The sequence below is a fragment of the Pseudoliparis swirei genome, chromosome 11 (assembly GCF_029220125.1).
Source record: "Pseudoliparis swirei isolate HS2019 ecotype Mariana Trench chromosome 11, NWPU_hadal_v1, whole genome shotgun sequence".
NCBI lineage: Eukaryota > Metazoa > Chordata > Actinopteri > Perciformes > Liparidae > Pseudoliparis > Pseudoliparis swirei.
The window spans coordinates 19,240,435-19,266,377 of NC_079398.1; the positions used below are offsets into that span (position 1 = coordinate 19,240,435).

At 43.8% G+C, this 25,943-nt stretch overlaps 3 protein-coding genes across 18 annotated transcripts in view; all 3 read right to left on the reverse strand.

Moving 5' to 3' along the window:
* Window positions 1–1,020: 1,020 nt before the first annotated feature.
* LOC130201836 (eukaryotic translation initiation factor 5A-1-like) lies at window positions 1,021–5,317 on the reverse strand. 4 transcript variants are annotated; one of them, XM_056426984.1, is made up of 6 exons: window positions 5,206–5,308; window positions 5,002–5,034; window positions 3,316–3,498; window positions 3,081–3,185; window positions 2,385–2,516; window positions 1,021–2,175 (listed from the first exon to the last, which is right to left on the reverse strand). In XM_056426984.1, exons 3-6 carry the CDS (start codon window positions 3,475–3,477, stop codon window positions 2,113–2,115), a joined length of 462 nt encoding a protein of 153 aa, XP_056282959.1. In that variant the 5' UTR covers window positions 3,478–3,498; window positions 5,002–5,034; window positions 5,206–5,308; the 3' UTR covers window positions 1,021–2,112. The 4 variants fall into 4 exon arrangements, with proteins under 4 accessions (XP_056282959.1, XP_056282960.1, XP_056282957.1 ...); XM_056426985.1 differs by lacking the exon at window positions 5,002–5,034 and having other exon boundaries at window positions 5,229–5,317; XM_056426982.1 differs by lacking the exon at window positions 5,002–5,034 and having other exon boundaries at window positions 5,206–5,313.
* A 746-nt stretch (window positions 5,318–6,063) lies between these two features.
* Window positions 6,064–10,441, reverse strand: LOC130201900 (eukaryotic translation initiation factor 5A-1-like). 2 transcript variants are annotated; one of them, XM_056427092.1, is made up of 5 exons: window positions 10,335–10,441; window positions 9,148–9,333; window positions 8,930–9,034; window positions 7,861–7,992; window positions 6,064–7,651 (listed from the first exon to the last, which is right to left on the reverse strand). In XM_056427092.1, exons 2-5 carry the CDS (start codon window positions 9,307–9,309, stop codon window positions 7,589–7,591), a joined length of 462 nt encoding a protein of 153 aa, XP_056283067.1. In that variant the 5' UTR covers window positions 9,310–9,333; window positions 10,335–10,441; the 3' UTR covers window positions 6,064–7,588. The 2 variants fall into 2 exon arrangements, with proteins under 2 accessions (XP_056283067.1, XP_056283066.1); XM_056427091.1 differs by lacking the exon at window positions 10,335–10,441 and adding an exon at window positions 9,687–10,187.
* Window positions 10,442–11,814: 1,373 nt separating this feature from the next.
* The window catches only part of LOC130201026 (traf2 and NCK-interacting protein kinase-like), a 73,202-nt gene continuing 59,073 nt past the window's right edge, over window positions 11,815–25,943 (reverse strand). For 7 of the 12 annotated variants that reach the window (XM_056425661.1, XM_056425657.1, XM_056425651.1 and 4 more), the window contains 11 exons: window positions 23,069–23,148; window positions 20,034–20,129; window positions 18,556–18,782; window positions 18,347–18,471; window positions 17,705–17,820; window positions 17,441–17,603; window positions 16,592–16,698; window positions 15,782–15,862; window positions 15,208–15,540; window positions 14,027–14,230; window positions 11,815–13,410 (listed from right to left, as the gene is read on the reverse strand). In XM_056425661.1, coding sequence (XP_056281636.1) covers window positions 13,216–13,410; window positions 14,027–14,230; window positions 15,208–15,540; window positions 15,782–15,862; window positions 16,592–16,698; window positions 17,441–17,603; window positions 17,705–17,820; window positions 18,347–18,471; window positions 18,556–18,782; window positions 20,034–20,129; window positions 23,069–23,148 — 1,727 coding nt within the window. In that variant the 3' untranslated portion in view covers window positions 11,815–13,215. Of the gene's footprint in view, window positions 13,411–14,026; window positions 14,231–15,207; window positions 15,541–15,781; window positions 15,863–16,591; window positions 16,699–17,440; window positions 17,604–17,704; window positions 17,821–18,346; window positions 18,472–18,555; window positions 18,783–20,033; window positions 20,130–20,583; window positions 20,671–23,068; window positions 23,149–25,943 lie in introns of those variants that run through there. The other 5 variants (XM_056425652.1, XM_056425658.1, XM_056425659.1 and 2 more) reach the window with 5 other exon arrangements.

Here is a 25,943-nt window from a genome sequence, read left to right on the forward strand (position 1 = left end):
TACTACTGTATTTAAAATGGGTAATCCTCAGTGACTGAGGATGCATGAATAGACTGCGCATGCGCTGTTGCCCACCAGATGACCGAACTGTGTTGACCTTTGTTATGAATGCAGATGTGGATAAAACTTCTGTTACCACAAGCCTGCCCAGCTCCATGGTCACTGTTTGACCAGGAGACATCTCACGGGGGTTACACAGGCAGCATGACCGCGCGATATTTTAATAAAGTACCGATACTAAAATAATGCAAAATCGTAGTTTTTAACGTTCGGATACATTTTAAGTATCGATACACCGGGCACCATTACAGCGGTGGATGTTGCGGGCTGATGTTCAAGCTGACGCCCAATGAAGACGCTGGAGACATCTTAACGCTGATTGGCCAAGACTCGACACGTCAAAGGTGTTTTATTGCGAAGAGCACAACATCGCATTTTATCCCTGTCCTCCAATCTCAGAAACTCCTTGAAGATCTCGACGGCCAGGAGAGAAAGTTGTGACGCCGCAGCACCTTTTTAGGACACATTGGAATAAGAAGAAAAACGTAATAAACAATACACCATTCAGTAGAGGTTGGGTGTTTTGAATGGAGTAAGACATACTTTTAGCTGGACCTATTGCCACCCTGTGTTGATATTAGTTGACACGAATGTAACGATTTTTAAGACTGACGTCAGAAAGTGTCACGTGAAACCCTTTTCCGTATAGCTGGTGTTTAGGACTGAGGGATTTCTGCCAGATAAACCGGATGTCTTAAACATGTTTATGCTTCACTGAGGTAAGTTTTTTTTTTACAAAGACACAGGATCACAACGGAAGTTTGAAATTGCAAAATGATTACTGCATCAGTGCAAGTGAGGAAGCCAAAATCCCAGTCAGGCTAAAAACAAATGACTCGAACGGTCATTATGCAACTGAATAGCAAGCTATTTGCAATTTGTTTAACGCGTGCACTCTACCGACTTTAGTCAGCCTCCTTACTGCACCAAGGAAAACAACCTCAGACTAAAGCAGTCAAATATATTTACAGTTGTCATTTTAATGGTAGGAGGCAGGGGAGAAAACTGCAAAGGACAATCTGATTTTCTTGCAAGTACCCATCTCCATTTCTTAAAAAAAAAAAATTACTTTTGAGCCACAACCCAGACAGCAAACAGACCCGCCACCCCAAATGTACTTTTCTAAAACCACGTTCCCCACCGCAGCCCATAGGATAGCTCTATGGTTACACTCATAGTCCAGTCTCCCATGACCAGACTTGGAAACCCCCACAGCAGAACCATGATCTAGATTTGACTAGATCTTAGAAAACAGAAAACAATTGTGTGCCAAGAACCCTCTGAAGCAGTGTAGTGATGCTAATCGTTAGTGTTCAGTGTTTTTGTCCTTGTCGAAATTATTTTCTATACATAAAAGGCCTCAAGTGAAAGAAAAATGTTTTATAGCATGAATGAGAAAATGGGCGCAGCCAGACACCCCCGGTTTGGTTGCAAAAACAGCAGAATTACTTGCTACACTTGTGATGCAAAGTAAATTCAATTTTATATAAATTCACAGCTGCTCGGGCATGGGCATACAAGTCATTTGTCAATTAGAAGTTTGCATGCATATGTTTTTAATTGTCAAAGGCAGAAAGGCGCTGTCTGGCCATGAAGTTGTTTTAAAGTTCTTCGAGCTGTAGAGCTGGAGCCCGTTTGAGGTATGAAGTCAGCCGAGGTAAAAATCCTGTTTGGGGGGTAGAATTTAAGTTGAAACCAAGGCGCAGCCTCACAATTGTAAACAAAAAACATCAGGGTACATGCTCACAGCCGACTCCAACGCTCTATATTTCATTCAGAAAAAACGTCACCTAGACTCAAAAGAATGTTACGAAATGCTGGAATGTTGTTAGGTATTCCTGAAATAAAATCAGTCGCAATTTGCAAAATTAAGCAGTGACGGCTGCAGGTGGATAACTTCGTGATTGAAGCGGGCCCCGTCCAGTTTCCAGACTTCACTTGACCAGCGACGGGAAGATGTGGGGGTGACGGCCAGGCGCGTTGGTGAGGCTGCAAAGCCACATGGGAGAGTAGGAGTGCGAGGTCCTCAGCGCTGTCCTGGACAAATACTAATTACTGATTACAGATTTTGGTGGCAACAACAGCTTCGGTTCCTGTAGCTTTCAACACGGTGACCTGAAACGAGACACAAAATAAGTTGTTGGAGCAATTTTCTTGCTTTGGATGGCTCCGTCACAAGAGTCTGATATGATAACAGAGTACTTTGGTAATGCAAATACATTAAACACAAACCTATGTGATGCTCGTGCAGTGTCAGCTCTAGGACACCGGAAAAGTTTAACCGAATGTCAGTTAAACTCGTTTCACAGGCCACAGAATCTCACCATGAACTGCTCATCATTAGCAAACTTCTTCTCGATTTCTTTGCCGATCTCAGAATCTGGGAGTTTAAGGTCCTCTCTGGTTGTTCCAACGTCATCCATCAAGGACAGGTAACCATCTGTAATGTCTAGAAACTGAATGTGCCATCAGGCAAAGAGCAAAAACAGTCAACCGTTTAAAACATTGGTTGTTTTTAGTTAAAAGGGCAGAGAAAAAATGCTTAAATGCAGCTATAAAGCATAACTTGCACCTGTCATCCTAATCCTAAGTGGAATTTAGATATTAATTACAGTGGCTGTAATTTTTTGGTATGAAAGAAAGTCAACAGAGTATAAGACTATTGCTTTTATTTTAAATTCGTAAAAGTTAGATCAACGGTTTGGAATAATGTAAACGAACAACGGGAAAAGGTAAGATTCATCAAATAAAAAATAAGCACGAAAAGGGTTTCTCTTTTTTCAGCAACTTCAAGAACAAGTTTAAGTTACACCCAAAAAAAGCGATGTGTTTGAGGTTGTATCAAATTAAAAAACATTATGGGAAAGATATGCACTGGTTGTCTAAACAAATGCCAAACACCAACTACTGGGAAGGGAAACAGTTATTGGCCTCTAGTACAAATTGATTTAAAGTGATAATATTCAGTTCACTTTAGATAAAATGCCCATAGGTCACACCGAGTGAATGAAATGTCTCACCGAGTACTCTTTCCTTGTAACACGTGGGACGTCCATGTTATGGGTAGATGGGCAGATATCTTCATATTTCTTCTGAGTAAAGATGTCAATTCCTACGAGATGAACCTGGGGGGCGGGGGGGAAAATAATTAGTCTGGGGCAATGAGCTTTGGAGGTTACTTGTATGATTGAAGAAAGGGGCTAAATCAAGTGCCGTAAGCTTTGAATTCCACATGATGCACATGGTGGTTTTTACCTTGGCATGTCCATGCTTGCCAGTCTTGGACGTACTCATTTCCATGATCTTACAGGGATTGCCCTTGATCATGACAAAGCCATTCTTCCTCAGAGCAGAACACTGCTGTGGGAATGTATCTGAGGCCCCAGATTCAGCGGTTGAAAAATCCCCATCCTCCATGATGGACTGCTTTACACCAACCTGATAAGAGGAACACAAGAACAACAAAATTAACACGTCTGAGACACTAGAATTACTTCAAGAATGAGGCATGTTTGAGCAAATATACACTACCGTTCAATAGTTTGGGGTCACTTAAAAATGTCCTTATTTTTCAAAGAAAAGCAGTTTTTTTTCAATGAAGAGAACATTAAATTAATCAGAAATGCACTATAGATTGTTCATGTGGTAAATGACTATTATAGGTGGAAACATCTGGTTGTTTATGAAATATCTAGATAGGTGCATAGAGGCCCATTTACAGCAACAATCACACCAATGTTCAAATGGTACATTGTGTTTACCAATCGCCTTAGACTAATGGGTGATTGGAAAACCCTTGTGCAATTATGTTAGCGCAGCTGAAAACAGTTATGCTGGTGAGAGATGCTATACAACTGGCCTTCCTTTGAGCTTGAACAAAATTCATATTTCAAATAATAATCATTATTTCTAACCTTGTCAATGTCTTGACTATTTTATATTCATTAGATTAAAGAAAAGTGTGAGTTTAAGGAAAATACGAGATAGTATGGGTGACCCCAAACTGTTGACGGTAGTGTATAAAGAACACTATTGTGTGGTAGCTGTTGAGCAGATATGAGAAAACGTGTAAATGGTGCACATGGAACAAGAACAACTTCGACACCTCAACCACCAGCTAGCTATAAGGCCATGAGTGCTACACAATAAATAGGGATACGACATTTAAGTGCTTAGCTGCACGTTGTTTAACGGCAAACAAGCTTCTCAACAAGTCATATACGCATTTAGACGTCCTTTAAAACGTTAATATGTATTCCCTCCAGCCTCATACTTCAGTACTAACACTCACTCGAGGTGGGGCAAGCGTCTCACTGAATAAGATAACGGCATTTGCCCTCGTGTCGCCATGTTGCTGTCGTCACCATTTCTTTCCTTTTTTTTTTTTTTTAACACACGGTTCGGGTGCAACACCCGGCGAGCGAGCTAAACACGTTGCTTGCTTTGCCTTTAATAGTTTATTACATCGCCTCCTCATATTCATCGGGAAAATTGGTTAAAATCAGCGTCAGAGCAGCTGCGCAGCTTGTGGCGCTAAGCTAGCAGAACCCCCGTTAGCGCCGTTAGCTCCGTTACGTGGCAGTTGGTAGCTGCCACGTAACGGAGCTAGCGAGCGAGCAAGCTAGGTTTAGGAGTCCCGCTTTGTCGTCGGCCGCACGCGCTCGCGACCGTTAGCTCGTCGAAACCGGCAACCGACACTCTTGCCAATGAGCTAAAAACACACGGCGCGATTTTATTTAGCAATAAACAGTTTCGCGAAGACCGTCTCATTTAGAAGTTACTGATTAGCTGACCAGGCGGCGACACGAGTCCCAGCGTCAGATAACGCGGGACCGTAGCGAAATTAAAGAATATATATGACCTAACGTTATATACTTGACGTCAAATACACGGTAAAAGTTTCACTTCTAAGCAGCCTGTGGAAGGGGAGGGTAAACTTACCTTTTATCTAGCTTACAAAAAAAGGGAGAGTCACTTAGCATGCGCAGGGGTTTTGTGGCGCAAGGGGAGCATAGGGGGCAGGTACGAGCAGGATATAGTTAGAATAGAGGCGGCAATGCATATTGTAGGTTCCAGAATAAGCTAACGGTCCGATTTATTTAAATGTAGATTGGCTGGATTAAAATGTAACGGGAAACAAAATACCTGTGCCAAGCTTGGGGAAATACCTGAAATATCCTCACTGCTGACGCCGTTGAAGGAAGCTTTTATTTTGGAGCCTTGAGAAAATCTGATTCTCGTGACTGCCGACTCATCGCTTTCTGCGGCTTGTCTCTGATCCTAGATCAGCAGGAGGAACCAACCAGGGCGAGCCGCCTCCCTTCCAGCGTAAACATGGTCATGGGGCGTGTTTCAGTGCTGCGAACGAGGCCTGACCCGTTGGTGCTGACAAACCGGTCTGCCCTCGGACACGAGGCACAGCACGCGAGTATGGCTTAAGGAAGACTCATATCTTGTTTTGTAGTTTAATGAACTACCCCAAAGACAGTATAGCATGTTCTGCAATGTACACACAAGTTACAAGATGATTTATGGGCTCATGAACACAAAAGCAGGAACTATATGTCTTCATGCGCGTGACCCCAGCAGTACGTTCACTTGAAACTGAAATGCGCCAATAACAGTCGCGTGACTCCTCCCCTCTTCATCAGCCCCTTTTGGTTCTTGCGGTCCACAGCTCTGCTGCGGACCCAAATGTAAAGATCTCGACGGCCAGGAGAGAAAGTTGCTGCAAGAAGCCACAGTTGTGACGCCGGAGATCCTTTTTAGGACACATTGGAACAAGATGACGTAGAACTTAAACAATACAACATTCAGTGGATTACATTGGTGTCTTGAATGGAGTAAAACATACTTTTAGCTGAACCTATTGCCACCCCATGTTATTAGTTGACACGAATTTAACTGATTTTTAGGACAGTGACGTCAGAAAGTGTCACGCGAAACCCTTTTCCGTAGCTGGTGTTTAGGACATGGATAAACAAATGAATCAGATGTCTTGAATATGTTTATGCTTCTGAGGTACGTTTTTTTTTTTTTTTATTGTTTACAGACACAGGATCACAACCGAAGCTTGAAAATGCAAAATGATTACTGCATCAGTGCAGTGAGGAAGCCAAAATCCCAGTCAGGCTAAAAACAAATAACTAGAACGGTCATTATGCAACTGAATAGCAGGCTATTTGCAATTTGTTTAACGCGTGCACTCGAGACTTTAGTCAGCCTCCTCACTGCACCATTGGTACAAATACTCAAACTGGAAGGAAAAACCAACCTCAGACTAAAAAGCGCGTCAAATATATTTACGGTTGTCATTTTAATAGTAGGAGGCAGGGGAGAACACCGACTGCCTGCATCTGAATCCAGAATCAACAGCATCCATGTTAATGAGCCTCATGTAACACAATCTGAATTGCCTGCAAATACCCACGGTCTCCATTTCTTATGAAAAAATACTTTTGAGCAACAATTCAGTTTATCACGTGAAGGCTCCCATCACAAAGCAAACAGACCCACCACCCCAAATGTACTTTTCTACAACCACGTTCCCCACCGCAGCCCATAGGATAGCTCTATGGTAACACTCATAGTCCAGTCTCCCATGACCAGACGTGGAAACACCCACTGCAGAAACATGATCTAGATTTGACTAGGTCTTAGAAAACGTAAAACAATTGTGAATTGTGTGCCAAGAACCCTCTGAAGCAGTGTAGTGATGCTAATCGTTGAGGTGTTCAGTGTTTCTGTCCTTGTCGAAATTATTTTCTATCCATAAAAGGCCTCAAGTGAAAGAAAAATGTTTTATAGCATGAATGAGAAAATGGGCGCAACCAGACACCAAAAACAGCTTGAGACAGCAGAGTTACTTGCTACACTTGTAATGCAAAGTAAATTCAATTTTATATAAATTCACAGCTGCTCGGGCATGGGCATACAAGTCATTTGTCAATTAAAAGTTTGCATGCATATGTTTTTAATTGTCAAAGGCAGAAAGGCGCTGTCTGGCCATGAAGTTGTTTTAAAGTTCTTCGAGCTGTAGAGCTGGAGCCCGTTTGAGGTATGAAGTCAGCAGAGGTAAAAATCCTATTTGGGGGGTGGGGGGTAGAATTTAAGGTGAAAGCAAGGCGCAGCGTCACAATTGTAAACAAAAAACATCAGGATACATGATCACAGCCGACTCCAACGCTCTATATTTCATTCAGAAGAAAAAGGGGGAACAATAAGTGTAATTTAAAAAGTAATGCAGACAGAAGACACAAACGTCACCTATACTCAAAAGAATGTTACGAAATGCTGGAATGTTGTTAGGTATTCCTGAAATAAAATCAGTAGCAATTTGCAAAATTAAGCAGTGACGGCTGCAGGTGGATAACTTCGTGATTGAAGCGGGCCCCGTCCAGTTTCCAGACTTCACTTGACCAGCGACGGGAAGATGTGGGGGTGACGGCCAGGCGCGTTGGTGAGGCTGCAAAGCCACATGGGAGAGTAGGAGTGCGAGGTCCTCAGCGCTGTCCTGGACAAATACTAATTACTGATTACAGATTTTGGTGGCAACAACAGCTTCGGTTCCTGTAGCTTTCAACACGGTGACCTGAAACGAGACACAAAATAAGTTGTTGGAGCAATTGTCTTGCTTTGGATGGCTCCGTCACAAGAGTCTGATATGATAACAGAGTACTTTAGTAATGCAAATACATTAAACAAAAACCTATGTGATGCTCGTGCAGTGTCAGCTCTAGGACACCGGAAAAGTTTAATCAAATGTCCGTTAAACTTGTTTTACAGGCCACAGAAACTCACCAGGAAATTGTCTCCATTATCAAACTTCTTCTCGATTTCTCTGCCGATATCAGAATCTGGTAGTTTAAGGTCCTCTCTGGTTGCTCCAGTGTCATCCATCAGGGACAGGTAACCATCTGTAACGTCAATAACCTGAATGTGCAATCAGGCAAAGAGCAAAAACAGTCAACCGTTAAGATTAGTTGATTTAAATTAAATGCAGATATATAATACATAACTTGCACCGGTCATCCTAATCCTAGGTGGAATTTAGATATTAATTACAGTGGCTGTGAGGAAGTGCAATACTTTTTGTATGAAAAAAAAGTCAACCGAGTATAAAACTATTGCTTTTGCAACGATTTGCAATAATGTAAACTAACAAAGGGAACATGCCGATTGCAAAAATAAAGCACACACACAATGCATCACTGCGCAGCGATCTGTTGTAAGCCAAACCTGTCAGTCGTCCTGTTTCTATTCATTTCAGCCGCTCGCTATCAAAGCACCGCATTGGACGAGATACGGCTGACTGGCTGAAGTTTTCCCTGACCTCCAAACTTCCCCCCCGCCAGCTGCCAACAATTTACTCATGCAAATCTCTGACGCCATTGATTTTGGCGGGTGTTTTCAGACGTTATTTAGAAAATGTACAGCATTAAGTTTACAAAACTAAACCAAAGGAAAACAGTCTTCTTCCCAATACACAAAACATTTTTTGCGCTTTTAGAGAATTCACATCCGAAAATAGGCTTCTATCTAGGGTGGAAAAGCTGCATAATGGCAGAAGAAAAAGTTCCAAACATAAACATCCATTCACAATACCTGAAAAAGACAGCTCAGCTTTAACGCATGCGACACACCGGTACAGTCATCCAAAAGGTATTTTCTCGCGTCACACCTTTTGATTTGGATGAGGTTGTATCAAATTAAAAAAACATTATATGCACTGGTTGTCTAAACAAATGCCAAAAACCAACTACTGGGAAGGGAAACAATTATTGGCTTCCAGGACAAATTGATTTAAACTGATATTAAGTTCACTTTGGATAATGCCCATAGGTCACACCGAGTGAATGGAATGTCTCACCGTGAAGTCTCTCCTTGTAACATGTGGGACGTCCATGTTATGGGTAGATGGGCAGATATCTTCATATTTCTTCTGAGTAAAGATGTCAATTCCTACGAGATGAACCTGGGGAGTGAAAAAGAAATAATTAATTGTGGGTCAATACGCTTTCGGGGTTACTTGAAGAAAGGGGCTAAATCAAGTGATGCAAGCTTTGTATTCCACATGGTGGTTTTTACCTTGGCATGTCCATGCTTGCCCGTCTTGGATGTACTCATTTCCATGATCTTACAGGGGAAGCCCTTGATCATGACAAAGCCATTCTTCCTCAGAGCAGAACACTGCTGTGGGAATGTCGTTGAGGCCCCGGATTCAGCGGTTGAAAAATCACCGTCCTCCATTTGACCGGATATCTTTACACCAACCTGATAAGAGGAAGACAAGAACAACAGAATTACTTCAAGAACGAATGATGTTTTTGGTGCGAATAAATTATATGTGTGCAAATATATAAAGAACAATATTGTGTGATAGCTGATGAGCACAGATATGTAAAAACGTTTAAATGGTGCACATGGAACTAGGACCAAGACCAACTTCGACACCTCCACCACCAGCTAGCTATCGGGCCATTAGTGCTACAAAATAAATACCCTGAAATCAAGAGGGAGCCGACATGTAAGTGCTTAGCTGCACATTGCTCAGCGACAAACACGCTTCTCAACAAGTTATCTGCAATACGCATTGAGACGTGCTTTAAAACGATGACATTGATTACCTCCAGCCTCATACTTCAAAACACTCACTCGAGGTGGGACAAGCCACTGAATAAGCTAACAGCTACTGGTAATTGCCCTCGTGTCGCCATGTTGCTGTAGTCACCATTTACTTTTTTAAACACACGGTTCGGGGGCAACAACCGGCGAGCGAGCTAAACACGTGGGTTGCGTCGCCTTCATCGGTTCATCGCCTCCTCAAATTTGTCCGAAAATGTGGTTTAAATCGGCGTCAGAGCGGCTGCGCAGCGTGTAGCGCTAAGCTAGCAGAACCCCCATTAGCGCCGCTAGCTCGCTAGCTACATTACAGCTACTAGCGCCAGTAAGCTAGGTTTGGGGTCCCACCGCGTGTCCCCGTTGTCGTCGCTCGCGCGCGCGAACACGAGTTAGCTCGTCGCAACTGGCTGCCGACACTCTTGCCAAGGAGCTAAAAACACACGGCGCTCATTTATTTATCAATAAGCAGTTTACAAAAGATCGTCTCATTTAGAAGTTATCGATTAACACGCGGACTAACGCGAGGCGACGGAACGAGTCCCCGCCTCAGATAACGCGGGACCGCGCGGCTAAAACAATACAGAAATACACCAAACGTCGGCTACACGGTGGAAGTTTAACTGATAAGCGGCCTGCGGGGTTTTTAAACTTACCTTTTATCGAACTTACAAAAAAAAAGGGAGTCAGTTCGCATGCGTAGAGGTTTTGTAGCGCAGGAGGAGCGGAGGGGGGCAGGTACGAGGAAGCGCTTCGCTGACGACGGAGGGGGAGGAGCCTAATCACAGCGGGCTTGTGACGTTGGGCAGGCTCGCGCCGCAATGGAGGCTCTGCAAAGCCACGCACACCTGTAACGAGCCGGTTTACCTGCCACATTCACCATACGCCACATTTAGCCGTCGCATAACACACTGATGTAGATTAAACAACTCAATAGAAAACGCACTATTTAATATACCTCCGCGTTGAGCTTCCACAACGCTCTACATGCTGATGTATTAATAGAAACAAGCCAGTCGCCTAATATATAGAGAGAATAATTCGGAGAAACTACTGATACTATATTTTACTAAATGTTGTGTTTATAACTTATTTTAATTTTATTATAGCACATTTTTTTTTAAATTGGACTTTTGACTCAGCAGGTTTTTTATTATTATTATTGATGCAGGGGTCGGAACACTTCTATCTTTTTGATATTTTTTAAAATGTGAATTCTTATCACGTGGTTTCGAATTGATTCTTACATTTTGCTCTGAAGAGACACACTGTATTTTTCTTTAAGAAAGATAGAAGTCCAGTTCTTCTTATTATAGAGCCTATAACAGCAGAGCATAAACCAGCTGTCTAACTGTGGTAGACAGACAGACAATGTAATTTAAAAGACATTCTTAATGGTGTTATTTTGTCTCTTTGGTACTTGAAATGAATTGTTTCTTAGACAACGTTGGTGATGAAAATGTAGTGTCTCTTTTCAGAGGTTCTTGTTTTTCCTCTACTGTCTAACTCGCCATGTTCTCCTTGATTGGTCTTCACATGGATCTCCTCAAAGTCTCCATCTATACAGCAATGAGGATCCCCTAAATCCAGTGGAGGATCCAGTGCACTATTAGATTGATAAAAAAAAGAAGAAGTGTTTTCTTTCTTCAAGGTCCCCGCTCCCAAGCACCCTTGCAAACTAATCAAACATTTAATTATCTCCTTCGATTGTAAAAATGACATCAGCTGTTCAATCCAGGATATATGACGAAGACAACAACAACAACAAAAAGGCAAATATTTGTTGTTTTCAAAAGTTTTAATTGCTGGACATGAGATGTTTCCCACACTTAAAAGTCCATCATCAGTGAAGGAGCGCTGGAGGCTCCACGTTTCCACATCTGGAAGTTATTGGACCGTGATTGGCGAGCTGTGGTCAGTCAGAGAGCAATGGCCGTGCACGCCTCAGGTTTACGGTTAGCATAAAGAAACATCTCCACTTCAAAACATCCCTCATGTCCCACTCACACACACATCCACCGTTCACAGCGAAGGCCAAACTCTCAATAACACACACGTGTGTATGCTCATATATTCCAAGACCAAAAATGGTGGAGTATTAAACACCATCAAAATAATGTTGAATTTCCTGGCACAGTAATTACACAATTCTGTTTATTTTAAAGTTACATTTTTAAAAAGCTTGAACACAAAAGTGACCAACTTGATATCCAACAGCTGCCCGTTGACAAACCCACGCAGACACGTCAGCGTTCATCTGCGGTCGTTGTGTTTTCCGGTCAACTGAAGAGCGCATACACTCAAAAAAACGATTCAAGCCCTTCTTAGAGGTGACACATTTAAATATTGCTTGATACATTTAAATAAATCAATTACAAAACGAAGATATTTATTTTGAATGGGTGTAACACAAAATGTATGAATACTTTCATTTATTAGATTTATTTAGGTTACACTCACAAAAACTATTCAAGCCCTTCTTCGAGGTGACACATTTAAATATTGTTTGATACATTTAAATAAATCAATTACAAAAATAGATATTTATATTTAATGGGTGGAACACAAAATGTATGAATTCTTTCATTTATTAGATTTATTTAGGTTAGATGGTGTGCATATCAACTCAAAATAAATGTGTTTCATTGAGGACTACCCTTTGCACATGCGCCAGCTGAGAATCAGTTGTTTACAAGGTGAAGACACTTTCAGGGCTGTATGGTGGTGTAGTGGCTAGCACCGTCGCCTAAAAGCCAGAGGTCTGTGGGTTCAATTCCCAATCGGGGCTTTCCTTCTGTGTGGAGTTTGCATATTTTCTTAGTTAGTTTATATTTTGAGTTGGACAAACACAAATTAATTTAATTTAATGAATATTGTTATTTTATTTTAGATATATTTGATACAAATGAGTTGGACTAACTTAATTACATTGTATTGCACTGATGTGCTAAATTTGAGTTGGAGTTGAATATAATTATTGGATGGAAAACCTGCCAACAATTTAATTGAGTTCATCCAATGAGTCATTTCTTTGAGTGTACGGCCAACAGTCGCTCTCCTTTTGACTCTTTTCTCCCGCTCTATGTTCATTATTATTCTCTAACTTTGTCTAACTTATGTCTGGTGCTGGGTATGCAGTGCACAGGGACATTTTTATGCTTATTTACTCTGGAAAAATGGGCCTACTGTGGCCACAAATGAAGCTATGACAGCAGTGGAAGTGAATTCAAAACACTAAAGCCTGTCAACCGATGACAATAAAAGACGCAATAAAGCTGCAGTCGGGTCAAAAATAAACAAACAGGCTTGTCGTAAAATATTGTATACCGCGAGTTTATATATGGAATAAATGTAAACTCCACTTCATATAACACAAACGTGCTATTGTGTGTTGCTGCTGAGTTTTTTGTGTCGCACCCTATTCAACAATAATCGTAATGCACAACAAATACTCGACGTTGGGTAATACTGACAGACAGTTTGAACCTTCGCAACACGCGCACAAACTGGACCGCACACAACACGGCCGTCTTGTTTTCAAGCGTCCGTGGAGGCCTTCAGCTGCTGCATTTCCGCAGCCTCTTCGGGCGACTTCTTGCGGTCCTTGTGGAAGATGGCGGCGATCTCCTCGAAGCTCTTGCCCTTGGTCTCGGGCACCCGGAGGTAAATGTACACGGTGAAGCCGAGGAGCAGCACGGCGAACAGGATGAACACGTACGATTCCAACCAAGTCTGAGACAGAGGAACACAGGACAGAGAGTCAGTGTTTGGGGTTTAACATACAGGGTATCGGACATTTACACATTCATTAGGGGGCAATTTTTACCCCCACTGACGAAAATCCAGGGGCATTTCAAAAGAAATTAGGCACTTTTTTAAACTTGTGAAATAACATTTAACCTTGGTTCAAAAATAATAAATATACTTATTTAGGTTATTTATATGAGAAATTATCATAAAATAGCAATAATAAGACTATTAGGCAGGAGTCTACAGAAAACATAAATCAGACGATCACATTTAAATGTATTCTTATTTCTTTGTGGTTATTTCTTATAAAAAATGTTAAACATCTATTAACAATTCTAACTTATTTTTTAGTTTTTTTATAATTCAAAATTATATATATATATATATTTTTGTGTGTGTGTACCTACAGGCAATACAGAGAGGACACCCACGGCAACGAACAACAACAAAACGCTATTAAATTATCATAATTATGAGGTCATCTTTTGCCCCTCTCCTCGTGACATCAGAGGCAACAGTATATTTCTCAGGGGCAGTTTTGACCTCTGCCCTCGTGTGTTTCCGTCGCTGAGCCCACGCGTGTGTATTCTGCCTCTACCTGTACATATGGAAACATCATGCCGACGACAAAGTTGCTGGTCCAGTTGCAGCAGCCGGCCAGAGCGATGGCCGCCGGTCGAGGTCCCTGACTGAAGAGCTCGGCGACGATGAACCACGGGATGGGCCCGGGCCCGATTTCAAAGAAGCTCACGAAGAGGAAGACGGCCGACATGCTGACGTAGCTCATCCACGAGTATTCGTTCTGGACGGAGAGAGGACAATCGGTCAGGGGCAGCAACAATTTGGAAACGCGAGGGCGTGTGACCGGCGTGTGAGAGCTCTACAGGTGGAGCATTGAGTTTTCTTTAGAAGACGAATATCCAGAAAGAAAACAATACTCATGATCTGGAAATCAAGGAATAACACACACATCACACACTGGAAAAATGTAATGTCAGAATCTGTTTCAATGGAAAAACTCACCTCATCGATCATTTACAACACAACAGAACACACGACAGCTGGTCATCGTTCCCGATGTTTTTTCAAACATGACACCACTCACCTTATTGATGAGTTAATTCATCTTAATTCATTAATTTTATTATTTTCCCTTGCCTGGAAACCAATTCAATTCCACGTACATGCATACGCTCATACTACATATCTGCCTTCATCTATGCATTTTGTTTCTTTAAATAAAAAATTTATTAAAAAAGCTCACACACACGCACACATGTACACATGCATTTTATTTTTATTTGTAACATTTTTCTCAATACTCTGACTTTATGATGTTTTGTCCACTGTTTTGTCGTCCTCTAGGTGTTATGTCTATGTATTGTCTTTTGTCTTATAATTTTTTTTTAAAAATTTATTTTTAAAAAAAAGACAAATATCCTAAATAAATATTAGGAGTTGAGCAGGACACCCACGCCGATAGTGGAATGGGTTTGCGTTAGCATACATAGATTATTCCAAATTGAATTTGACCAAAAAAAATAATAACCTTGTCCACTTGTCTGCAGCATGGATAAGTAAAATGAATAAATAATAAGGGCCGTGGATCCGGTACGAGAACCAAGCTCGACCGGAAAGCTCCAGAAAAAAAGATGGCGGGCGGACTTGTGTTGAAGATGTTCTCCTTCCCGCTGTCGCGCTCAAACGTCGACAACGTGTCTGAAGACATGCGATGGACGAGAACCTTCTGAAAACATGGAGATGACGAGATGGACCAACCTGTAACTTGAGGCCCACCGTCATGCCGACGGCACAGCAACACATCCCTCCCAGTCCCACCAGAGTCAGGGTGCGCCGGCCGGCCCGGTCCACCAGAGCCACCTGGAACACAGTGTGTGTGTGTGTGTGTGTGTGTGTGTGTGTGTGTGTGTGTGTGTGTGTTTTATTACAAATGATAAAAGAAAGTGTGTTTGTTTTGTTGTTTTTTGCATCTGGAGCCACACTCACCGACACCAGAGTGAAGAGCGTGTTGATGAGTCCGACTCCTATCGTGGCGAAGACCGGCTGAGCGACACCGGCCCGAGTGAAGATATCCGTAGAGTAATAGAAGATCTCGAAGAAGAAGAAGAAGAAGAAACATCATGATGGAGAACTTTTCCCGCCACTTAAATAATCCATCGCGCTTTTTAAGGAACTCGAAGACACTTGACATGTTTCATTCATTCGCTGCACACACAGCTACGGGGAGCAACTCAGGGTCTAGTGTCTTGCTCAAGGACACGTCGACTAGGGCGGGGATTGAACCGCCAACCTCCTGATTACGAGACAGACCTGCTAACCACTCGCCACTCACTGCGTTGATGCCAGACAGCTGCTGGGAGAGGTGCATCATGAGGGCGACAAACAGCTGCTGCCGGTACACAGGGGATCGGACCTGGGAGGGAACACGGTACCACGGTGTCACTGCAGTACACGGGTCTGTTTACTCTCTTGTCTTTTATATTTAGTGTTTTAATTGTTTGTTTTAATTGTCTGTAAGTAAGTATTTTAATATGTTTTTAATTCTTCCGATTGCATTTAAAAAAAAAAAAATTGTAGCAATGTGCCAGAAAGTGTATTTATTTACCATTAATTGAATAATCTTATCACTTTGACATTTGTATTACTATTATTATTTCTCACTTTTTGTCGGACAAGAGAAAAAACTAACTTTCGATCTTCTGTATGTTCAATAAATGGAAAGTTGACAATAAAGATGACTGTGACTTTTGACTTTGAGCTCTAAAACCAATTAATATATCTCATATATATTATATATTAATATCAGCTAATGAGTTATAAGATCTTTTAACCACATATAAGAGGAAGCATGTCTTCATTTGCAATACGACATCTCATCCTCACAGATCCTGCATCGGTCGCTCTGTCTGTTGAGGCACTGGTTTGAGCTTTTTTATTACTTACGTACAACATTTAACTATCCCCGAGTCATTACATGAAATCATCAAGTTGCTCTGATGAACTTAGACTCTTCTAGTTCAAGTAGAGTGTATCACCTTATGCTATAAAACCCTCAAATCGGATGTAAAAATGAGATACAATATATTATATAATATATATATTCCGGTGGTTGTTTGTAATGTATCTCATGAGACCTATGTACCAAGGAAAGGATGGAGACTCTGGGCTCCTTGTCTGCCTCCTCTTTCTCCCTCCTCATCTCCTCCAGATCGGGAGTTGCGTCATACGCCCCTTTCAGACGATACAGGCCTGCAACACGACGCAAAGGTCAGAGGTCAACGACACAAAACAAAGACTCAGCAAATTAGAGGTGATTAGTCTTGAATTACCTTCAGACTAAAACGTTTCCAAAGTGTCTTTTTTTACTTCATAAAAAAACAAACATTATTTATGCCTTTTCAGATTTTTCTAAAACTTTGAAAAAAATGAACCATTACGAGTTAGTTTAAAAATCAAAAGGGAAGTACGCAAGTCATCAAAAATTAAAGGAATAGTTCTGCATTTTGTAAAAATATCGTTATTCACGTTCTCCCGAGAGAGCGAGACGAACACATCGATATGAACGCGTAGCTTAGCTCCACCTAAAGAACAGCGACACCCTACGCTCTGCTCAAAGGTACCGCGTCAGCCGACCACACAGGTGTCAAACACGAGGCCCGCCAAGTCATCTCATGAGGCCCCCGAAGGGCTTGAAAGACACATAATCACCTTTTCCTCAAGAAATGTAAGAAACTTATCCGGTGCTTTTATTTTGAAGGTTTCAAATTAATTGGATTCATGTTATAATATTAGAGAAATGTTCTGATGTACAATATTTGTACACTCGAATCAACAATAATCAAATGCAAAGTGAGTTATTTAACACTATGTTGGGCAGTAGTTTATAGAGTGTGCAGTAGTTTATATGTTTCAGTTACGACCTGTGTGTGTGTGTGTGTGTGTGTGTGTGTGTGTGTGTGTGTGTGTGTGTGTGTGTGTGTGTCGCCCTCACTCTTGCGGGCCTCGGGCTCCTTGCCCAGCACAATGTAAAGGTAGCGGGGGCTCTCGGGGCAAAGGGGCAGCAGGAAGGTCTGGAGGACCGCCGGAGCTCCAGACAGCCCGAGCAACAGGGGCCACATGTCATCGTTCCCAAACACAAAGTCCAAGCCTATTACCTGCACACACACACATGCACACACACACACACACACACACACGCAGGTTAGCCTATACGTCAGGACGTGCCATGAGGCGAAGATGCTGCCGTGCAGCTCACCTGGCTGATGAGGATGCCGATGCTGATGGCCAGCTGGTGTAATGTCCCCAGAGCCCCTCGGTACGCCTTGGGGGCGATCTCTCCGATGTACATCGGCACGAGACCAGATGTGATCCCTGAAAGCACCGCGCAGCCACACTTCAAACAAGTGGGATGTACACGGCAATACAGGAGGGCAATTCAGGAAACCCTGTTTTAAATGTTCCTTCCTGAGAATGAAATGATCCGCTGGTGGATATTCTGAATGCCAACGAGGGGGCCACCGGCCTCACCGCTAGAATGCATTTTGGGATGTCTTCCCGAGCTAAATGACGCGTGCATCAATTGGAGGTGTCAAACGCAAGGCCCGCGGGCCAAATCCGGCCCGTCGCATCATTTTACGTGGCCCCTGGCGGTTTTTAAAGACACGCGATCACCTTTTCTCAATGTAAGGAAAATATCCTGTGCTTTTATTTTGAAGGTTTCAAATTAAATGACCGTGTGTTATAATATCGGGGACATTTTCCGATGTAAACTATTTCTACGCTCAAATAAACAATAAATGCAAAATAGAGTTATTCAACAATATGTTACACCGGCCCCGTGAGGCTGATGAGTTCGACACCTCTGGTTTACAACATGCTTTTTTTATTTTGTATGTACCGCAGTAGAAGCCCATGACGGCGCGGCCGGAGATGACCATGATGTGAGGTTTCCACATCCGGCAGAGGCCCATGAGCAGCCCGCCCGCCACGGACAGGATGTTCACCATCAACATGCCTTTGATCCTGCAAGACAGAGCAGAGGGCGCGACGGCGTGACGCCAAATGGAGGCCAACTCTCTATCCTTCTTGTTGTCCTCCCTTCCTCACCTCCCTCTCAGGTCTCCCACATATCCCACCAGGAAGGAGGACAGCATGCCCCCGATGGAGAAGATGGCCACCGACAGTGACCAGTACATGACCACGGTAGGGTGGTGCCCCGCCTCCCGGAACACGCCGTCTTCTCCTTCTTCTTCGGTGGTGGTGGCGTTTCCCGACGGGACGGCGGCCCTCTCCGACCACACGCCCAGGGACAGCCCGTAATGCTTCTCTATGACCTGTGGACGCGGAGAGGTGCGATGGCGGCCGCTCACACATCAAACGCATCAACGGGCGGACGCATTTTGTGATGTCACTTTTTATTTGACATTTTATGGAGGAAGATGTCGGTTGAACAGAAGTTTTAGCACACTGACAGATTTTTTGAAAGATTAATTTAACTTAATTTGGAGTCTCATGTCAACATTACGCCATCTCTAGCCGAGACACCTCAGGCTAAAACATAGTTTTTCATTCATGGATTAATTTTGAGAGATTTTGGGCTACTTTGGGCTAAGAAATCACTTCTTAAAACCCATTTCTATAGAACAGCTTGTAAGTGCTGTCGTCCTTTTATGCAATTCTTTGGTTCCCCTAATTTAGTTTGTCTGTTTTTGTTTGTTTAACCCTCCTGTTGCCTTCGGGTCAATTTGACCCGATTCAATGTTTCACCCTCCTGTTACCTTTATATTTACTAACATATTTTACCCTTGAGGTCAATATGACCCCAGCTATTAAAATCTCCAGAAAATTATTAGAATTAATATTGTTTTCCAAGTTTAAGTGTGAGGTACTTTATGTTTGTTTGTTGACTACTGAAAGAACACCGACATTAAACATTGAATCGGGTCAAATTGACCCGAAGTCGGCAGGAGGGTTAAAAAAATATATATTTAAAAAAAAAAAAATATTAGTACCGGTATATTACCAATATATTTGTTTTGCCTTGATTCTCTGTAGAGCACTTTGTGAACTTTGTTTTTAAAGGTGCTATATGAATAAAGTTATTATTATTATTACTTTGCTAACATCCAAAATACACATTTAGGTCTTTGTTTTACTAACTTGTGTCTATTTGTGTTTGCTGATTTCCCCTAAATCCACCAACACTTATCATGTGACTGCTTCATCTCAACATGTCAGAAAACCTTTTGATATTAAATGAATTGTCTTAATGCGAGTAATCAACTGAAGGTTGAATCTACTAGTTTCAACCTGCGTCTAATCGCCCTATAGACCCACGGAAATGAACGCACCGCTCCACCAATCAGGAGGGACCTTTGTTTGACCCCGTGACCTCTCTTTGCCCCCCACGGCCCCCGACCACCACGACGCAGAGGAACAACAACAACAGCGTGTAGACATGTTTCCACACACCTCGACATGCACACGACGCCTCGTATACCTCACACACACACACACACACACACTCCGAGATGCTAGCCGATGACCACGATGACCACTTTGACCGACGTGAAAGCGGCGCCCACCCTCTGGGGCGCGTTGATGACTCCCAGGCTGTAGCCGTACTGCAGGGAGGACAGCGTCGCCGTGAACACGGCCAGGGCCAACGTACCCGTCAGCTGCTGCGGGAGAGGAAAGTAAAGTCACTTAGATCAGGACACACACACACACACACACACACAGGAACAAACACACAACCATGAGTCACTCGGCTGCACTCTCGAATATAAATGAAAGTAGACAGACATGAATGCATTATTTCTCTAATCTAAAGAATGATTAAACAATTTTTTCCGCATGAGCAATAGATCTATTTGATCTTTTTGTGGCAGACACACACACACACACACACACACACGTAATTCATCCCACTCTGGACACACTGATGAGCACAGAGCGGCGGAGTGGTCGATGTGACCCTGACGCTCGGCCTGGGGGGGGGGGGGGGGGGGGCTCTGCCGCCTGTTGGCAAATACTTCTTTCGCGATTCAGAATGAAGACGTTAAAACACGTCACACTTTTATGAAATATAAATATATACGCTTAAAGGTTGGACCCCGCGAAGAATCGCCTTACCTTCCCCGACTCCATGGTGGGTCCAGAGTGTCCGCCCGTTGGTAATGATCAATGAAGCTGCTCGCTCAATCACGCTGTGTCCACTCACTAAACGGCCAACACATGCATGCACACACGCACACACACACACACACACACACACACACACACACACACACACACTACAGCTACAGCGGTGACAGAACTCTTTCACACAGATGGAGCAGTGATCTTATTTATTCTCTATACACACAAACGAACACATTGGAGGAGCACTAAAATAATAACCAGGGTGTCCAAACACACACACAGTCTGGATTCTATTGGTGTGTGTGTGGTGTTTCATATTAGTACATTATGGATACCAATATACTGTATATTGCAATTAATAATGGCGAAATAGAACACATTGATGCCGTCTCTCTCTCTCTTGCACACGCACACACACACACACACACACACACACACACTAGCTGTTAATGATACACTGGAGGGTCGGACACAAAGTCTGAGGGTCAAAGCTGATACAAAAACACACTCCGGGAGCACTGCTCTAGTTTCATTTATTTCTGTCGTACAGTTTTTCTCTTTTACAAAAACAAAATCAACCCCCCAGAAACAGGACGTTAGTAAACGCTCTCTCAAAAACAAAGGAAACAAGAAATGAACAGAATTAAGAAGACAGTGTTTTTGTGTGTGTGTGTTTTTTTCCGTCCTCAGTGTCACGACCGTCGGAGTGAAACATCATCATAATAATAATAATAAAATAAACCAACATTCAGACTCGTGAAGCACACACACACACACACACGGGGAAGACGGCGGTTTCCTTCAGCTCGGCTCTTTATTGCTAAAATGTTGGGCGAAAGCTTCAGAGCGGATGTGTAGAAAAAAATGATTGAGAAAATAAAACTTGAATAACTTGAATTTTAACAGGAAAAAAATAAATAGATTTATTTCACGAGGCCAACATGGCTGCAGCTCATCGCCCAGACGACCACGTCCGCATCACACATCCCCACTGTGGACGAGTAGCATGACTCAGCAGTGTGATTGAATACGCTGTGTACGCATCACGATGGAGGGATGACGGTATGTAGAAAGAAATCACACCTCAGTTCATGTTTTCAAAGAATAAATGTATCTCAATTAGAAGAGAAACATATCATCTGTGTGTTAAAGTTGAATAAAATGATTAATTATAAGCTAAATTCTTTTTAAAAACCTCCATGTTGTTGTTGTTGTATTTGCTGACGTCATGCTAGGCACTGGACACAAACAGGAAGGAGCCAATCAGGGAAGAGCGTGATTTAAAATGTTTTTTTTTAAAAAGGGACGCCAACATGTTCCAGGAGCGAGACGTTCACGTGCAGCTCGGGGTCAGAAAATAAAGCTTCTTCGTTCTAGTTTGTGAAGACGAGCCACCGTGTTCAAAGAAACACTCGTATTGCCTTTTTTATTAATTTTTTTAAATGCTTCATGTTCAGACACAGCGACTCATAAACTTCATACTCAGAAGATATTATCGTACGTCTGCGTGGAAACACTTTGAGACGCTTTTTCCTTCTTCTCTTTTTTTTAGGGACATTCATTTTAACTGCATTTGAATGGGACTCACACACACACACACACGCACGCACGCACTAGCACACACTCCTGGTTTCAGGAACACAGACGTGACATCACGTCATCACGCCGTCACGCTTCAGAGAGCGACCGACTCGGGCACAGAAAGAAAGAAAAAAGAAACAAAAAGGAATGAACAAAACGACGCCGACGCTCTCGTTGTTCATTTAATTTTACAGTTTATCTGATGCAGCACCTTTAGAGTTTAAAGACGTACGAGTGAGAACAGGGAGAATGATGATGAGGATGATGAAGGGGATGATGATGATGATGAAGATGGGGTGGCGGTTTGTTTTAAAGGGACACAGACATCATCTTTGCATACTGTGACGAGCCCCGGAGCGAAAAGCCGTCGGACACGGAGTCACAGCTGGGTTCGCTCAGGGGGGGGGCTGGAGGAGGAGGAGGAGGAGGAGGAGGAGCGACGCGGGAGATTGAAAATCAATCTAGGCCGTCTGGATGTCCCTCAGCCGCCCCGTCATATTTAGAAGTGAACGTTTGTATTTATATTGAACCTCCTCCTCCTCCTCCTCCTCCTCCTCCGGACAGGGTTTAAAAAAAGGATTGAACAAAGTGATGGCTAGATCTACCGGGAAGGAGTGGAGGATTAAGAAGAGGGGAGGGGGGGGGAGGAGTTGAGTGTGTTTCTACAGCCGTTGAATGAAGTTACAGACGGATGATGAAGAGGATGAAGAGGAGGAGGAGATGGTGTCTTCTGCACGACCCGACGTGATGGTGGGGTTTTCTTCTTCTTCTTCTTTTTGTTTTTGTTGTTGTCGTCCTTTACGCAGGGTTTAGTCTCTCCAGTGTTAATTAAAAGAGTTCACTTGGCCGGGTGGGCCAATGGGGGGGGGGGGGGGGGCAGGGGGAGGAGCCTCACCAGTTCATCATAGAGCTTCTGTTGAGGGTCATGAAGAAAACCTGGCTGCTGCCCCCCGAGCGCACCGACGCAAAGAATACCTGGAGAGAGAGAGGGAGGGAGGGGGGAAGGAGAGAGAGAGAGGGAGGGGAGAGAGAAAGACGGGGGAGAGCGAGGGAGAGAGAGAGGGGGAGAGGGATTGAGATATGAGGAGAGAGAGGGGAAGAGAGAGATAGGGGGAGAGCGAGGGAGAGAGAGAGAGAGGGGAGAGAGGGGGGAAAGAGAGGGGAAGAGGGAGAGAGAGGGGGAGAGAGAGAGATATGGGAAGAGTGAGGGGGGAAGAGAGAGAGAGGGGAGAGAGAGGGAAAGAGAGATATGGGAAGAGTGAGGAGGGAAGAGAGAGAGAGAGAGGGGAGAGAGAAAGATAGGGGGAGAGAGAGAGAGAGATGGAGAGGAAGAGAGGGAGAGGGAGAGAGATGGAGGGAGAGGGAGGGAGAGAGTGAGAGGGAGAGGAAGAGAGAGAGAGGGGAGAGAGAGATATGGTAAGAGTGAGGGGGGAAGAGAGAGAGAGAGAGGGAGAAAGATAGGGGGAGAGAGAGAGATATGGGAAGAGTGACGGGGGAAGAGAGAGAGAGAGGGAGAGAGAGTGAGATATGGGGAAAGGGTGGGGGGAAGAGAGAGGAGAGGAGAGAGGAGAAAGATAGGGGGAGAGAGAGATATGGAAAGAGTGAGGGGGGAAGAGAGAGAGAGAGGGGAGAAGGGGAGAGTGAGAGATATGGGCAGAGTGACGGGGGGAGGGAGAGAGAGAGGGAGAGAGATCTTTTCATAACAACATTTCATATCTCCAGGGGAGCATGGCGGTGTGTTCATGTGTTCATGTGTTCAGCTGTAATCAGCACCGCGCCCGACAGACACGCCTCTTCTGTCTTTATGTCCAGCTCAGTTTATTAATGCCCTGTCAGCGTTTTACACCCTGATGTGCAACACCAGTATCATCGTCACGCACACACATTATATATTGTTTGTTTAAATGTTTCTGGATCGACAAAGTTGGATCTATAAAAAAAACAAGAACAAATGTTTGGGACATTATCTGCTGCCTTATCTGACCATAAAAACACATGCCCTGATATGATGTGACCACGCAATCAATGCTTTTACCACCAAGAGATCAAAACCAGGCAATATATGTTGTTATATTATTAGACAGTATAACATTGGCTAAAGGATGGATAAGCAGAGTAGTGCCTGGAACATGAGGGCAGTGTCGTGCCTCCCTATAGACACAGCGCTCATACGAGTGTTGATCTGTTGGTTGCCCTCTTTTCTCTTTCTCTCCCCTGTTTCTTACTAACTTAACTCTCACATTTTATCACATACAATATATTTATTTATTGATATATATTTATATATAACACTTTTACGCTCACTGGCCCCTCCCCTTTCTTCCTTGTTCCGGAAGCCTTCCTGTGAAGGGCCGATGTAATTGAATCCAATTAAACCTCAAATGAACACATGACACGAGTCGTACCGCGAAGGAGTCAAGGAGACACGAGTCGTACCGTGAAGGAGCTGGGAGACACGCAGTCGTGCCATGAGTCAAGGAGACACGAGTCGTGAAGGAGTCAAGGAGACACAGAGTCGTACTGAAGGAGTCAAGGAGACACAAGTCGTACAGTGAAGGAAGGTCAAGGAGACACGAGTCGTACAGTGAAGGAGTCAAGGAGACACAAGCCGCATGAAGGAGTCAAGGAGACACCGTCGTGCAGTGAAGGAGTCAAGGAGACACGAGTCGTACTGTGAAGGAGTCAAGGAGACACAGTCGTGTGAAGGAGTCAAGGAGACACGAGTCGCAGTGAAGGAGTCAAGGAGACACGTCGTACGCGAAGGAGTCAAGGAGACACGAGTCGTACATGAAGGAGTCAAGGAGACACGAGTCGGTCAAGGAGACAGCGAAGGAGTCAAGGAGACACAAGTCGTGCGTGAAGGAGTCAAGGAGACACAGTCGTACACTGAAGGAGTCAAGGAGACACGAGTCGTACCGTGAAGGAGTCAAGGAGACACGAGTCGTACCGTGAAGGAGTCAAGGAGACACGAGTCGTACCGCGAAGGAGTCAAGGAGACACGAGTCGTACCGCGAAGGAGTCAAGGAGACACGAGTCGTACCGTGAAGGAGTCAAGGAGACATGAGTCGTACCGCGAAGGAGTCAAGGAGACACGAGTCGGTACCGTGAAGGAGTCAAGGAGACACGAGTCGTACTGTGAAGGAGTCAAGGAGACACGAGTCGTACCGCGAAGGAGTCAAGGAGACACAAGTTGTAAAGCGAAGGAGTCAAGGAGACACGAGTCGTACAGCGAAGGAGTCAAGGAGACACAGTCGTTACTGTGAAGGAGTCAAGGAGACACAGTCGTGCGTGAAGGAGTCAAGGAGACATGAGTCGTGCCAGTGAAGGAGTCAAGGAGACACGAGTCGCACTGAAGGAGTCAAGGAGACACGAGTCGCATTCGTGAAGGAGTCAAGGAGACACGAGTCGTGCAGTGAAGGAGTCAAGGAGACACAAGTCGCCGTGAAGGAGTCAAGGGAGACACGAGTCGCACTGTGAAGGAGTCAAGGAGACACGAGTGCAGTGAAGGAGTCAAGGAGACACGAGTCGCACCGTGAAGGAGTCAAGGAGACACGAGTCGACGTGAAGGAGTCAAGGAGACACAGTCGCACGTGAAGGAGTCAAGGAGACATGAGTCGTGCCGTGAAGGAGTCAAGGAGACACAGTCGCACGTGAAGGAGCCAAGGAGACACGAGTCGCGTGCCGTGAAGGAGTCAAGGAGACACGAGTCGTGCAGTGAAGGAGTCAAGGAGACACAGTCGCACGTGAAGGAGTCAAGGAGACACGGTCGT